The 14435-nt window shown below is 42.8% G+C and overlaps 1 protein-coding gene across 5 annotated transcripts in view; it reads left to right on the forward strand.

The window, feature by feature from the left end:
• The window catches only part of FAT1 (FAT atypical cadherin 1), a 127008-nt gene extending 119542 nt beyond the window's left edge, over positions 1 to 7466 (forward strand). For 2 of the 5 annotated variants that reach the window (XM_038560321.1, XM_038560322.1), the window contains exons 26-28: positions 281 to 418; positions 5076 to 5111; positions 6017 to 7466. In XM_038560321.1, coding sequence (XP_038416249.1) covers positions 281 to 418; positions 5076 to 5111; positions 6017 to 6645 — 803 coding nt within the window. In that variant the 3' untranslated portion in view covers positions 6646 to 7466. Of the gene's footprint in view, positions 1 to 280; positions 419 to 846; positions 900 to 2687; positions 2748 to 5075; positions 5112 to 6016 lie in introns of all 5 variants that reach the window. The other 3 variants (XR_005371603.1, XR_005371604.1, XM_038560323.1) reach the window with 3 other exon arrangements.
• The last annotated feature ends 6969 nt before the right edge of the window (positions 7467 to 14435 follow it).

Consider the following 14435-nt stretch of genomic DNA (forward strand, 5'->3'; position numbering starts at 1 on the left):
TGCTTTAAAAATGGCTATAGGTAGTTCTTAGGAACTTCTAATTCCCCATACTAATGATCTCCACAAGTGGGTTTATTGACAACGTCTGTACTGTGAATCCCTGAGAGTAGTTGCTGTTTGTAGGTTTCTATTTTGTTTTTCAGATGCTTCTCCTTTATCTTTCCATTGTTCTCTAGTAAACGAGTCTCAGGCAGTTTTGGTGCTGCTTTTGGTGCTAGCAGTGAACAAAACCAGAGGCCCTGCCCTCATGCTGCTGACCGTTGTCATCTCTTCCTTTTAGCTAAAGTAGTGGATCTCGATCCCTGTCTCTCCAAGAAGCCTCTGGAGGAAAAGCCTTCCCATCCTTACAGCGCCCGGGAAAGCCTGTCGGAGGTGCAGTCCCTCAGCTCCTTCCAGTCGGAGTCGTGCGATGACAATGGTGAGTAAGCGCTGCGCTGCTGGCGTGGTGCCGTGTGCGGAACGCGGTAGATGTGCCAGACTGTGTTTACGTCCCACTGGGGACCACCAGTCCACAGCATCTTGTACAACTTGCATGAACATCTGCTTGGGAAAATACTTAAGTGTTCTTATGGGATAGGTATTTGAACTGCAGCAACTTGTCAGAAATAGGGAAGAAAATCTATCTTTTCTGATTATTCTTTCCACAACAGTAAATGTTCTGGAGGTTTTATGGGGTTAAAAAAAATGCCTGCAGTATCTTTCTTGAGCCCAGTCATCCCCCACCCCCAACCCCATCCTCATGCACCCCGGGAGGCGATGCGCTGGTCGGAAATGTTCAGCTCTGGTAGCACCTTCACTATGACAAGGTTTTATTTGTCTCTTCCCCTGACTCCCCTGCGGCCCCAGCTCCCATTTGGATCAGAGCGTACTGACTGAGAGCACAGTTTAAGAGCCTGCTAGTAAGTTGGATTATATTTCTAATGAAGAAAGTTGGACAATGGGATCTTTGATGCCAGTTATGTTTCTCTGATTTCCCTAGGTAATGTGCGTTCACGCGCAGCTTCGCCATGTTAGCACATACCAGTAGAGAAAACTGTCAACATTCAATAACAAAATAGTTTTTAGTGGAAATTTTTGAAGGTCAGAATTAGTAAGTTTGACTAATTTTTTTTTTTTGCATAAAAATGTATTGTGTTTAAACATTTCAAATATTTGGTTGAAAGAAATAACCCACCATTACTTATTTCTAAACCCAGAGTAATGTATAGTTCATAAGATATTGCAGTGTTTTTCCAGACTAAAGATGGCCATGAGTTTACTCCCTTCACTTCTGATTTCAAGCATGTTAGGTGTCAGAACAGGACATTACTTAGTGACGGAGTATATGAGCATAGCTCTAGCTTATTAAACCAACAGAATTGAATTCTTTCATTAAGTTTAATTTAAAACATTAATGTCAGTTTTCTAAATGCTCTTCCTAGATACATTCGAGAGTCCCGTCAGTGTTTTCCTAATTCCTTTCCCTGAAACACCATTCTTCTTACTACTCCTAAATACCATTAAACTGTGGTCACATTAATTATGAAAGTTAATTGCTAGAAAATACAGTGTGAGAAAGAAAACCTATCCAGTAGTGTTTGTATTGACTGTATTAAGATTCTGGACAAGAATTTTAGTTTTCTGAGGCTTCTGTAACAGAAGACCACAAATGTGGTGGCTTAAAACAAGATAAATTTATCATCCTGCAGTTCTATAGTTTGGAAGCCCAACACGGGTCAGTAGGCTCCCGTGAAGGTGTTAGCAGGGCTACTACTGCCTTTCTGGCAGCTGTAGAGGAGCATCTGCTCCCTTACCTTTCCCAGCATCTAGAGGCCGTCCTCTGGCAAAGACAGCATTGCCTCTCCTGGCCATTCTTCTGTAGTCCTACGGCATGTGTAGCTCCCCACACACACCTAGGAGGGATCTCTGCCCTCTCCAGGACCTGTGTGAATACATTGAGTTCATACGGACCATTCAGGAAAATCTCCCCACCTCAGGATCTTTCATCACATCAGCAGAATAAGCCCCTTTGCCAGGGATGGGGTAACATATTCACAGGCTCCCAGGATTAGATGTGGACATCTCAGAGGGCCGCAGTGCTGTCTACCACACGCACACGTGTTTATCTTGGCGTCGAGGCTTTAAAACAATCTGGTACACAAATAAAAGGGAGTTTACCTAGGAAACAGCCAGGCAGACAGTCTGCATTTCTCTGCTGGTATGTTAGGTCTCCAGCTGTTAGCCCGTCTGCAAAATAGATAAGAAATTTGGAGTGGGAGTACACAGAACAGAATTAAAGCCAGTTTTTGTATTTATATTACATATTTTATCTTATTATGTAACGCTCCATTTTTCTTGGAACGTGCAAATTCATTAAATAAACCCAGAAAATTGGCTTAGCAAGTACTTTACTGTTTAAATGTGAAGTCTTTTGCCCATGAGATGTTAAAATAAGGATTGTTTTGTCATGACTAGATCCGTAAGTGAGAAAACTTAGAGCTAAAAAATTTCTTAAAGTAACCACATTATACTGTAATTTATTCCTTTGATTAATAACTATGTATATATATATCTTGATTAGAAAATGTCTAAGATCTGTAACAGCAAGAGTATAGGGGTCATGCATAATCATATAAAGAATCCTATTGAATGCACTGTTTTCTAACTGAAGATTTTCCTAATTTACTCCTTTTGTACCTTTTTACAAGCTTCCATAGTGACTGTAATACACCTTGTCAACGCTGTCGTTGACACGGTGAATGAAGAAGGTATAGTCACAATACGTGTGCTGTGTGTTTGTGTTTATCGTGACTGCCGCTAGAATAGTGTGCTTCTGCCTGTTCGGTGTCTAAAAAAATGATCTGTGGTTTTGAGGGGGTTGAGTACTTTTGTGCAGGTGTGTATGTATATTCATAATCCAGATACATTGCAGAAATATTCTTACGTATGCTACGTCTTTGTTAAGTGAACAACAGTACGTAGCGAATGTAAGTAGATCTGAGGTGACCCATGGGGTCTTGACAACTTGCCTTTACATGGCACAGTGTTAAGAAGGTTAGAAGTCATCCTAGCTAAAAAAAAAAAAATTTTTAACTCTCTGCATAGGAATAACACTCACATACAGTTTTTATAATTACCTAAAACCGACTCTTCCCTTCTGGATTTTCCCTGTGATCAAGGATAATGATAGAACATGGTAGAAAGTAATTACTTTCATTATATGGTTTAGTGAAAATTAATACGAAGCTTTATCTCTCTGTTCAAAATTGTATGAAAGGGCATTGATCAACACCTAAAGTTATAGTTACTTTAAATTAAATCAGCCCTTTATTAATGTCTTGAAGTTTTGAGTAATTACATGTAAATCGCACAGCCTGGTAGCTTTTAAACCGTAAATCACCTCGCCAGGAGGGCTTGTTTAAAAGCCTGATTTACCTTCCTGACAAGTTACTGGTGTCAGGCTCATACCTTGAGAACTGCAGGTATACACCCTCAGGATTACAGAAAGCGTAAGGGATCCTCTCTTTGGGAGGACATGTATGTTTTCAGGATTAAGTTGAGTTGGTTTCGGGACAGGATGGGCCAGGCAGTGGTACCAGGGAGTCACACGCCCACCTTCTTAGGAACAGGTACTGCGTCTTGGTGAATCAGAAAGTAATCTCTACTCTGTCTAGTGGATTTTAGTTGTATCTTAAATTAGGGATGAGATTTTAAAAAGCAGAACATAAAACCGTTATTTCCTGGAATCTCCTTCATTGAAAAATAATAGAAATTGAATTTAAAGTTGAAAATACTGGCTTGAATTTTAAGACTCGAGTTCACATAGAGTAACAAAGGTTGTCAGTCCTCTCTTGAAAAAGAAACTACATTTTCAGTAGACTTTAAAAACATTTCAATAGGTAGACATTGACTAAATACCGGCTTACTCATTTTTTAGAGCCACTGAGGTCATTACAGTTTTAGCTTCAAATTCCTAAAAGAGAACCATCAGTCAGATCCTCTCTTTTCCAAATTTCTTCACTACGTGGGTTTTCAAAAACATTGTAGAATGCGTGGAAGGCATTGGTTTTGTTCCGAAAAGCACTTAAGTGACCATATTTGGACCACGATTACTACTTTCCAGGAATAAGAATCATGACAAGAGCTAAGAGTTTGGGCTTGACCTACATTATCTGATTTAATCCTCCTAATAAAGGGATTTCAAAATAAATAAATAAATAAATAATAAATAAATAAATAAATAAATAATAAATAAATAAATAAATAAATAAATAAATAAATAAATAAATAATAAATAAAGGGATTTCCACTCCCCTTTCAGAGATAAGAACCTGTAGCTTAGCCAGGGTAAGCAGCCTGCCCGGGGGCCGCGTGGCCCTGCCTCACATGGCATTTCCATCTCCCTGTGGCGGCCCTGGTGCTGGAGTTCTGTGTAGGAAGTGGAACTTCTGAAGGAGCGAGTGGCCTTGCAGATCTGGGGTGGGGACGGGAATAAGCGCAGCCCATGTTCCTTCCAGAGAGAGGGGAGCCATGGGAACATCAAGTCCCATTCAGAGCAGGCAAAATTTGGGGAGGGTTTCTTCTAGGCATTCACGAGTCCCTGAGTTGGTGACTTTGTGTGAATGTAACGTACATCCGAGGGCTGAAATGTGCTAAAGTATGAGTCTCCTGTAGCGTTAGATGTATTTGGATCGTGTCATAATATTGCTCATTATCAACGAAGATGCCCTGTAAGTCCCTTATCAATTTACATTTGATTAGAGCCTATAGACTTTAATGACTCCTAACCAGATGATGTGCTTTCAGGTTCAGATGGCCAGGAACAAAAGAAAAGAAAGTAAACTCATGTTTGAGTTTCCTGGCAAAGTTCATCATCCCTCTTTCTCCTTCTCCTCCCACGTCCCATTTCATTTGTGCTACGTGCATTTCTCAGCCATTTGGAACTTCCGTAGGTGATGGTTTAGACGCAGGCCCATGGCCGATGGGGCTGGATAAACAGTTCGCGTTGTGTTATGCAATGATCTTGATTGCCTTTTCAGCCATCTTTCTGGTTTAATTGTAAATGTTTTCTTTTCTTTCTACTCTGCCACCAAAAGAGTCTTTGGCTGCTCCTGACCTCAGCAAATCAAGAGGTGACTTATGCATGCCAGTTGTTCATTGATACTCACTAAAAAAAAAAAAAAAGTTGGTAAAGATTTGACCCCAGGGCTGACTTGCTTCACTTGTGTGCTCTGTGGATGCCGCAGTAACTAAGTGCAGAGCTGTGTGTGCGCTGCCTTCTAAACACATGTCGCCCCACCTGTCTGTCGTAATCCCGGGGTGGGGGCGGAGGGAAAGGAGGAGCCATCCCCATAGTGGGAGGGTTTTTTGTTTTTTTTTTTAATATAGTTGGAAGTTATCCTTTGTCCTCGTAAAAGTAACAAAAACTGATTGTTGTAATCTATCAAAAATTGTGTTCTGTTTTTCAGTGTTTGATTGCATTTTGCTTGGTTTGGAGGCATGCTTTGTTACCTACCAATATTAATGCCATTCGTAGCTTTTTAAATACAGTTTTTAGTATAAACATGACTATAAGGGAATTTTTTAAAATGTCAGCATGTGCAAGATTACTTTTATTATTTTAAATAGTTGCATTAAGTGTCTTTTTAACGGACCAGACTCCTTCGTTGTGTCCTGAGCCCGAACCAGCAGCCTTCTTATAGAGCAGGGGGTTCTGAATGGCAGAGAGAAGCTGGAAGGCTGATTGGAATCGCTTGTAGGCAAGTGCATGTCATTGAGATGCTAGCACACTGCTTCTCCTCAGACTTGTCTCCTTAAATGTTAGGTAGTTACGTGGAACTGTAAGTCCACATTTTGAAATAGAGCCTAGTTCAAAGAGCTTGTCAAAACGTGGCTAGTGGGGAGGCCCTCAGGGCGATGGCCAGAGGCCTCCATGTGAATGAACCCGTGGATGCCTGTGCACTTCTGTGTGTTACTTTGAGCTCTTCTGCCTCTTTCGGGAAGAAAGACAATGAAATCTGTTCTCTTTTCTACCAAGGGTATCACTGGGATACGTCGGATTGGATGCCAAGTGTTCCTCTGCCAGATATCCAAGAATTCCCCAATTACGAGGTTATTGATGAACAGACCCCCCTGTACTCAGCAGATCCAAATGCCATCGATACAGACTATTACCCTGGAGGTTACGACATCGAGAGTGACTTTCCACCACCACCGGAAGACTTCCCCGTGCCTGACGAACTACCCCCCTTACCCCCAGAATTCAGCGAACAGTTCGAGTCCATACACCCTCCTAGAGACATGCCCGCCGCAGGTAGTCTGGGTTCTTCATCGAGAAACCGGCAGAGGTTCAACTTGAATCAGTATCTACCCAATTTCTATCCCGTCGATATGTCTGAACCTCAAAAAACAGGCAGTGGTGAGAACAGTACGTGTAGAGAACCCTATGCCCCCTACCCTCCAGGGTATCCGAGAAACTTTGAAGCCCCTACTGTAGAAAACATGCCCATGTCTGTGTACGCCTCCACGGCTTCCTGCTCGGATGTGTCGGCGTGCTGTGAAGTGGAGTCTGAGGTCATGATGAGTGACTACGAGAGTGGAGATGATGGTCACTTTGAAGAGGTGACGGTCCCTCCACTAGAGGCGCAGCAACACACGCAGGTCTGATGCTCAGACTCCCCCCAAAGTGCCTGGACCTTATCGAACCTGGAGATTATTATAGAAATGATCTTCGCATCGTTCTCTGCAGCAGTGCTTATGCGCTTTTTTTGGTGAGCTAAAACAGGCATGGCTGCACTGAATCACGCACCTCTTGACGAGTTAGCCATTTCCAGTGTCTGAACCTACTGTAATTGGATGATATTTACTTTGGCTGTGCCACTTCGGAACATCTTTTTGCATTGACATTTGTCTGTTCAAGTAATGAAACGAAAATCAGTCTGTCATCTTGTTAGCATGATTCATGTATTTATATAGATTTGATTATTTTAATTTTCCCTTTTTTTTTTTTGTAAATTCTATGTACAGATTTGATTTTTTTTTTCCATAGTTTTAACTAGATTTTCAAGATATTTTGTGCATTTGTTTTGGACCGAATTTTGGTGGTGTTAGTGTCATTACCTAGCACCCTGATATTTTAATATAACCAGGGTTTCATTATATGTCCTCTTCCCTTGAAGTGTGACATTTCATTAAGACATTTCAATATAGTCCTTCGTTTCTAGCTGTACATAGGGTGAGGAAAGATCTTCCACATGGACATGTCTTAAATAAGTGGGTGTATTTTAGAATTATAAGCATTTTTCATTACTGGAAAGTGTAACGGGGACCTTCTGCATACCTGTTTAGAACCAAAACCATCATGACACAGTTTTTATAGTGTCTGTATATTTGTGATGCAATGGTCTTGTAAAGGTTTTTACTGAAAAACTACCATTAGCCAGTCTTTCTTACTGACAATAAATTATTAATAAAATACTTTAGCTTTACTGCCTGTTTTTCCTCTGTATTTAGACTCTTCAGGATTCAGTTCTGGATGGATGTAGAGACATTCAGCTTTTTGTGGCCTTCAATGTGAAAGGTCCAGTGGCCACACCAGGCGGTACTTACAGATGTCGCCACTAGGTGGCAGTACGTGGCTACCTGACCCTGCTCAGAACGACAGGTATAAATCTAACCCCGCGCTCTTTTATGTTTTCCAACTAAAAGTCCAAGAAAGTTTTCCTTTCTACATTTTTTCACTATTGATTGGCTATCATTTAAAGGTTTCAGTGGTCTTCACATATGACTTCTATCGAAAACAAAGTATATAGCATTTCATCTTCTGTAATCAAAGAACACAATCCTGCTTGTGTATGATTTAATGGGACATCGAGAAGCTATTTTCCTTGTGTACTTAAACCACAAAATCCATCCATCCGACAGATAATTATTATCTATTATGTGCCAGCCACTGTGAGATGTGGGACAAAGAATCAAGCGTTCTTAGAACTGCAGAAAGATACTGTTTTCTTTGTTTTAGCAAATGATCCTATATACAGAGTTTAACCATCAGAGCTTAAAGACGTATAATGAAAAAAGAGCAAGCTCATGCTCTCTGCTATAACCACTTACAACTCTAAGCTGCTTTTCTGTTTCCCGTTCCTATCTTTAGGTCTATATATTTTTCCTGGGGTCACTCACCTTTTTTTTTTTTTAAGACTTGCATACTGATTCAGTGTGATGTTTGAGGAAGGCCATGGACGCTAACCCACCTCAATATGGTTACACCGTAACTTTTCTCCTTGTTTTGCTGGTATAAATACTGCTGCACTAAGTGTAGTACATGATGTTTGTTTCCATTTACTTTGCTACGCCCCCTTTTTCTGAAGCAGTTGTTTAATTTTTCCTTTCCTTTTTTTTTTTTTAATTTTTATTTATTTATGATAGTCACAGAGAGAGAGAGGCAGAGACACAGACAGAGGGAGAAGCAGGCTCCATGCACCGGGAGCCCGATGTGGGATTCGATCTCGGGTCTCCAGGATCACGCCCTGGGCCAAAGGCAGGCGCCAAACCGCTGCGCCACCCAGGGATCCCTCCTTTCCTTTTTAAAATCTGTGACTGTTTCATTAATTTATCCAAGACCTATTTTTTGGTCATCTAGCATATGTTACTCTTCACAAAAAAGACAAAAAACCCCTACCTTGTCCACTCCCTGTCACGGCACATGCAGAAAATGATATTTTTATGGCACAGTGGTGAGAAGGGGGGATGCTACTGGAAACCAGAGGTGCCAGCTGCAGGGGGCGATGCCCAGGCTCCTCCCCACCCAGCGGGCTGCGGGGTTGGCGTCTCGGTGCGAGGAAGCTTTGGTAGAGAAAACTGTAGGAAATCTGGCTTTCTCTTCTCTTCCTTGAGTTGGTTTCTGTGAAAAATAAAGTATAGTCAAGACTGGATCATCTTCATAAAATTAACTTGAATTTCTGTTCAATTCCCAGTGGCTTCATAGAAACAGAACAGTTAGGTTATGATCTGTAAGACCCAAAAAACGACCCCCAACGCCCACCCACCACCTCGGGTCTTTCCGGTTACAGGTTCCCCTCTGCACTCTCCACCTTCACCCAGCCCACTGACTCAGCTCAGTAACTTTCTGAAGGTCAACGTGGGCTGTTCTTTCCCTTTTGCAGACTGGCGTTCCGTGTACTTTCTGATCGCTCTTCATCAAAGGCATTAGGTTCAATTTCAATTAGTGCACCAGCTGAGAGCGAGTTGTTTGTCAGAATTTAATTTCCTCACTAGCAGTTTACTGCCTCTGCTGCAAACAGAATGAGCCACTTGCAAAGAATGACAAGTATTTTTTTTCCCCCAAGAAAACCTCTGCTTGTGTGAACACTTGGGGAAGTGAATGCACTTGTCACCGTGCTGTTAGCCGGTGTGGCCTTGGAAGAGGCTACGTTTTCAAGTGACGCTAGACAGAAAACGAGCATTTGAACGCCAATGTCACTGGGCCCAAAAGGTCTTACAAAGAGCTATGAGGGCTGCGGGGTCTCTGTAAGAGCGAGGAAGATAAGAGCTCAGTGACTCTAAACCAGAGCCGCTTAATGCAGTTGTCTCAAGGGCCAAACAGATCCTCATAATGTCTAATGACGATTGCTTCCATTCATTGTAATGTTTGTAGCTACTACTTAAAATTTTTTTAAAGAGAAGGGAGAAGGGAAGAATGGAGGAAGAGGACTGAGTCATCCACCCAGATGCTGGGTCAATCTCCTTATGCCTGTCAAAGACCTCGAAGCATGGCCCCACTGTCTTGCCAAATACGGAATATTAGCCCATCTGAAAATGAGGGTTGCAAACATTTTTCAGTGATGCTCTTGTGATTTGTGTTCTTAAATTCTTACCTAAATGAATCCTTTTCTCATCTTTCAAAGGTAAGTATACTTTAAATAGATGCTTTAAGATAGGGTGGAACAAAATTTTACTTACCTTATTAAAAACACATTTCTTTAAACCAAATGTTTCAAATGCACAAAGGTTGAACCCAACTAATAAAGCGCTTACTGGATTGAGATCGTTTTTATGAATTACCTCAGATACTGAGTTTTTACCTCTAATGGTGAATTTCACAAAATTTAAAAATACCCCCAGGTCATTGAAAACCGTGGTCTGACAATTTCTGTGCCATGGTTTTGAGTCACATTGTGGGTCTGGAGGATAACCTCACAACGAATGACCAAGCGAAGTTTGTTCTTTACCAGGTTAACAGCAGCAACACACTCCGGTGTCTGCACGTTGCTTTATTCCAAGAGCTTTGCCTACATAACCCTTAAAACCACCCTGTGGGCGAGTCTCTCCTACCGTCGTTTGCATTTTATGTAAGAGAAACACATTTGTCTGTGATGATAAGACTGGCAAGTGGTAGAGCCCCATTCGACCTTGGAGGGGGGGGTCCCTGACGCCAGAGCCCACCCTCCTCACCGAGACCTTGGGGCCTCAGAGGCAGATGATGCCCTGTTTCCCCCGGGCGAGGCATTCCAGGACCTGATCAGACTGCAGCCCCCATCCCTCTTCGGGCGCTCTGCCACCTAAGGCTTCGGTTGAACTCTCTTTGCAGGAGGCTCCTTTTTAAAACCATGGATCCTCAGGGTACACCCCCAAACATCCATGCCTTCAGCATCAGTGGCAGGTAGAGACTGCTGGCTTCTGAGCCACAGGGCTCAGTTCAAGATTGCACCCTGCCACTTCTTAGCTGTGGGATGTTCACCAACCACTTCTATTTAGGTTCCTCACTGACAAGGACGTGTAGCTAATAATTACAGGGGTTTACATGGGATCAAACCAACAATCTGAATGAGTGGTTCTTAGGAGAGCTCATTACATCCCAAACCTTCTGCAATTAGTAACCCTTTGAATCCATCCAGTGACCCTCCTTATCATCCCCACTTTCCAGATCAGGAAACCCAGGCACAGGATAACCACCTGCAGGTCACTCCACAGGTCAGTGTTGAGACAAATTCGAAGCCCTGACTCTGGTCTCAAAGCTGCTTCCCCCTGTCCTTTCTGAAATGCCTCTGAAAGGAACCAAACTCTGAAGGCAGAGTCCACACCAGCAATTCTGGCACAAGGTAGAGGGTCACCAAATGCTTTAACTGCTGTTACTCTTTCTCCCCTCCCTGCCACCCCAGTCTTCAAAGAAGCCTTTTAACAGTTTATTTTTAGAATGTGTCCTGTGAAAGTTTTTTTGTTTTGTTTTTTTTTGTTGTTGTTTGTTTGTTTGTTTTTTCCAGAGGAGGGAGGGAGAGCCAGGGAGAGAAGACAGAGAATCTTAAGCAGGTTCCATGCCCAGTGCAGAGCCCGACTGGGGCTCCATCTGGCGGTCCTGAGATCATGACTTGAGCCAAGATCAAGATGCTTGAACGACAGCCACTCAGGCGCCCCTGAAAGTTGCATTTCCTTAGTGCTTTTATAGAACATGCCACAATTCAAGGAAGTTTCCCAATCTAGAAATCTGTTAGATTATTTGACGAATTGCCTCTAATCCAGGCCAAAGCTCTTTGGCCATTTGCATCTTGGCTGTGTTCCACTAAATCACTGCATTCCACTTTGGAGACTGGGAGATGTGGGTGCAAGTGAAGTCTCAAGGTGCCCCTTTTGCCGTTCATTTATCCAGAAGTTGTTTCTGAGTTTCTGCTCCAGTCAATGAAAGCCAGAAGCATCATGTTTGCCATTCGGTGAATGAACGAGATCAAGTCTCCATTCTGAGGAATGGGATGAGTGTTTAGGGTCAAGTTTACAGGTTACCACCTGTGTCTTATTTTTCTACCTGCTTCATTTAACAAAATAAAAATATACTCTCCATTCACCTGGGATTCAAATAGTAATGCTCCTGAGGGTCAGGTGCCCCTTCTCACACTCTGCCTTTAGTCTCCATCCATCCATCCATCCATCCATCCATCCATCCATCCGTTCACTAATTCACTCATTTGCTCGTTCAATTTACTTTCTGGGTTCCATTTAAAAATACTTGTCTAGTCTCCCCTTTGCTGTACCCTGCACACATAAAAGTGAACAAAACTCGCTCACGGGTAGTCATTGTGGCCTTTGAGAAAAAAATTTCAGTGTGGTCAAGGGGTGTGTGCTATGCAGCAATATATTGAATAAGAACTGAACTCCCACCTCCTGAAATACTCTAGAATACGTCAAATGCTGAAAGAACAATCACACGTTTGGAGTTAACAGTAAATCAAAATCAGAAACTCTTCCTAGCGACTTGAGAGTGTTCTGCGTGTCGACTCGAAGCGGAGGCAGCGTGATCTGACTGTCGTGTTTATCTGTAGCACCTCAGCGGTGACAGTATGGGGGGGGTGGGGACGAGTTGGGGATGACGTGTCGTAATTTGCAGTTGAGGACGGCGTAACACAGCTTCTCCCCTGTGGGCCTCACGAAAGGAACTGAGCGCAGGGCCTCCCTGCTGCGGCCTCGGTGACATGCAGCAGGGCGCGTGCACCCAGCCACGGAGGTGGAGAGGGGACCTCGGCCACGTCACTGTGAGATCATTTGTCACCCACGGGGGCATTTGCACCTGCTGAGCGCCCCTCTTAACGAGGGGCCTTCCCCAGCACTTGGCCATTTCAGATGCTTTTTTTTTTTTTTCTTTCTTTGGTGCACGGTAGTCCTTTCTGGGTTACTCATGCTCTCACTCGCTGCAGTTTCTCACCAGTGCTCAGTCCATATTTGCCCTGAAATCGCTGGGGCGGGGGTGCTGGGTGGGGGTGCAGGCCCAGGTCCTGATCCAAGCCCCCTGGAGAACCAGGAGTCCCGCTCAGACCTAATGACAGACGCCCCTGGAGGGGTGGATGAGGAGGGGAACTCCTGGCTCCCGGCTGGTGCCACGCCAAGGGAGGGCCAAGGCCATCACGTCCTTGACGAGCTTCCAGAGATCGCTATTTTCTTTTTAAGATTTTATTTACTTATTCATGAGAGACAGAGAGAGAGAAAGAGGCAAGACACAGGCAGAGGGAGGAGCAGGCTCCCCGGGACTCGATCCTGGGACCCCGGGATCATGACTTGAGCTGCAGGCAGATGCTCAGAGATCTCTTTAAACAGGAAGAGTCTCCATGACCATCTGCCATGGGGAATGCTGCTTGTGCGTTTTGCTCCTTCACACCCATTTTATCACCTTGTATTTGAGTACAGCAGGCAATATTCAAAGCTCTATCTTTGATTATCGCACCTGCCCCCTAGATGGCAGGGGGAAAAAATAGCTGTTTTAAGGCATTTCATGCTTATGTTAATTTTCCCGAGGGGTGGCAAGTAAATTTTGAAGAAATGAATGAGGCAATTGCTCTCCTTGCCTTGGGCAAGAGAGGCCTCTCCAGCCTCTCTGCGCAGACACAGGAGCTCCCTGTCTTTCCCAGGTAACATTACTCCCTTCCCTGCACATTTGACAATGAGATTTTTTGCCTATCTTTCTGCCTATCTCAATTTTTTTTTTTTTTTGCCTATCTCAATCCTTTCATATGCCTCCAATTAGGGGGAAAGTTTCCTTAACTTCTTTTTAGTTTTATGCTGCTTTTCACTTCATCCCTGCTACTAGAAATTTTATAACACACACTGTAGAACTTGATGATGAATCAACTGGCATTTTTCTACCTTCCTTGCTTCCTAAAGACCCAAGAAACACAGAGAATGGTGCCTTAGACTATCGGTACCCCTGGGGTCCACGCGGGAGGCCACTGAGTTGGGAGAGAAGTCTTAAGACTTTCTGGCCAAACCAGCCCCTCGCCAATTCCAAGTCCAGCCAACCTGTTCTCATACAAGCACCTACCTTTCCTTTAACTTTCCTGATTCCAGCTGAAATCATGGGGTACATTTATTTTATAACCACTTGCCATGTAGTTGCATGTAGTTACTACTTTTGTCATGTATTGTTACACGTATCCCCAAGAAATACTTCAACTATTCCAAATATTCCTTGAGCTATTTATTCATTTTCTTTTACAAGCAATATTTCACTTGTATTAGTATGAAATAAGCCTTGCGATTAATAATGGCAAAAAAAATGTTCTTTAATGGTATATTTAGTTCTTGAAACTAGGATGCACGCATTTAGTGAACACACATATATTCTAAAGAAAATTGGAATTTTTGTGTTTTCACATCTTCCAGAGTTCCTTCCTAACTGTAGTATTCTTCTTATAGCAGGCCAGCAAATAAAATCCATATTAACTAAACTATTATAATGCAACATAAAAATTCCTTGAAAAAATATACTTTCTCTTTGTTATTAACTGGAGAGATACAGAGAAAATGTAAGTTGAGGGTGACAAATGCATTAAAAATCCATTAGTCTGACAAATAGCAATGTCTTTTCTGATAAATTAGAAGTTTCCAAATATGATGAAAGACATAATTTCATGGAAATTACATCATCTTAAAGCCAGCAGGCAATGGATTCATTTATTCTCTCATTTTATTCAACA

Source organism: Canis lupus, chromosome 16 (assembly GCF_011100685.1).
Source record: "Canis lupus familiaris isolate Mischka breed German Shepherd chromosome 16, alternate assembly UU_Cfam_GSD_1.0, whole genome shotgun sequence".
NCBI lineage: Eukaryota > Metazoa > Chordata > Mammalia > Carnivora > Canidae > Canis > Canis lupus.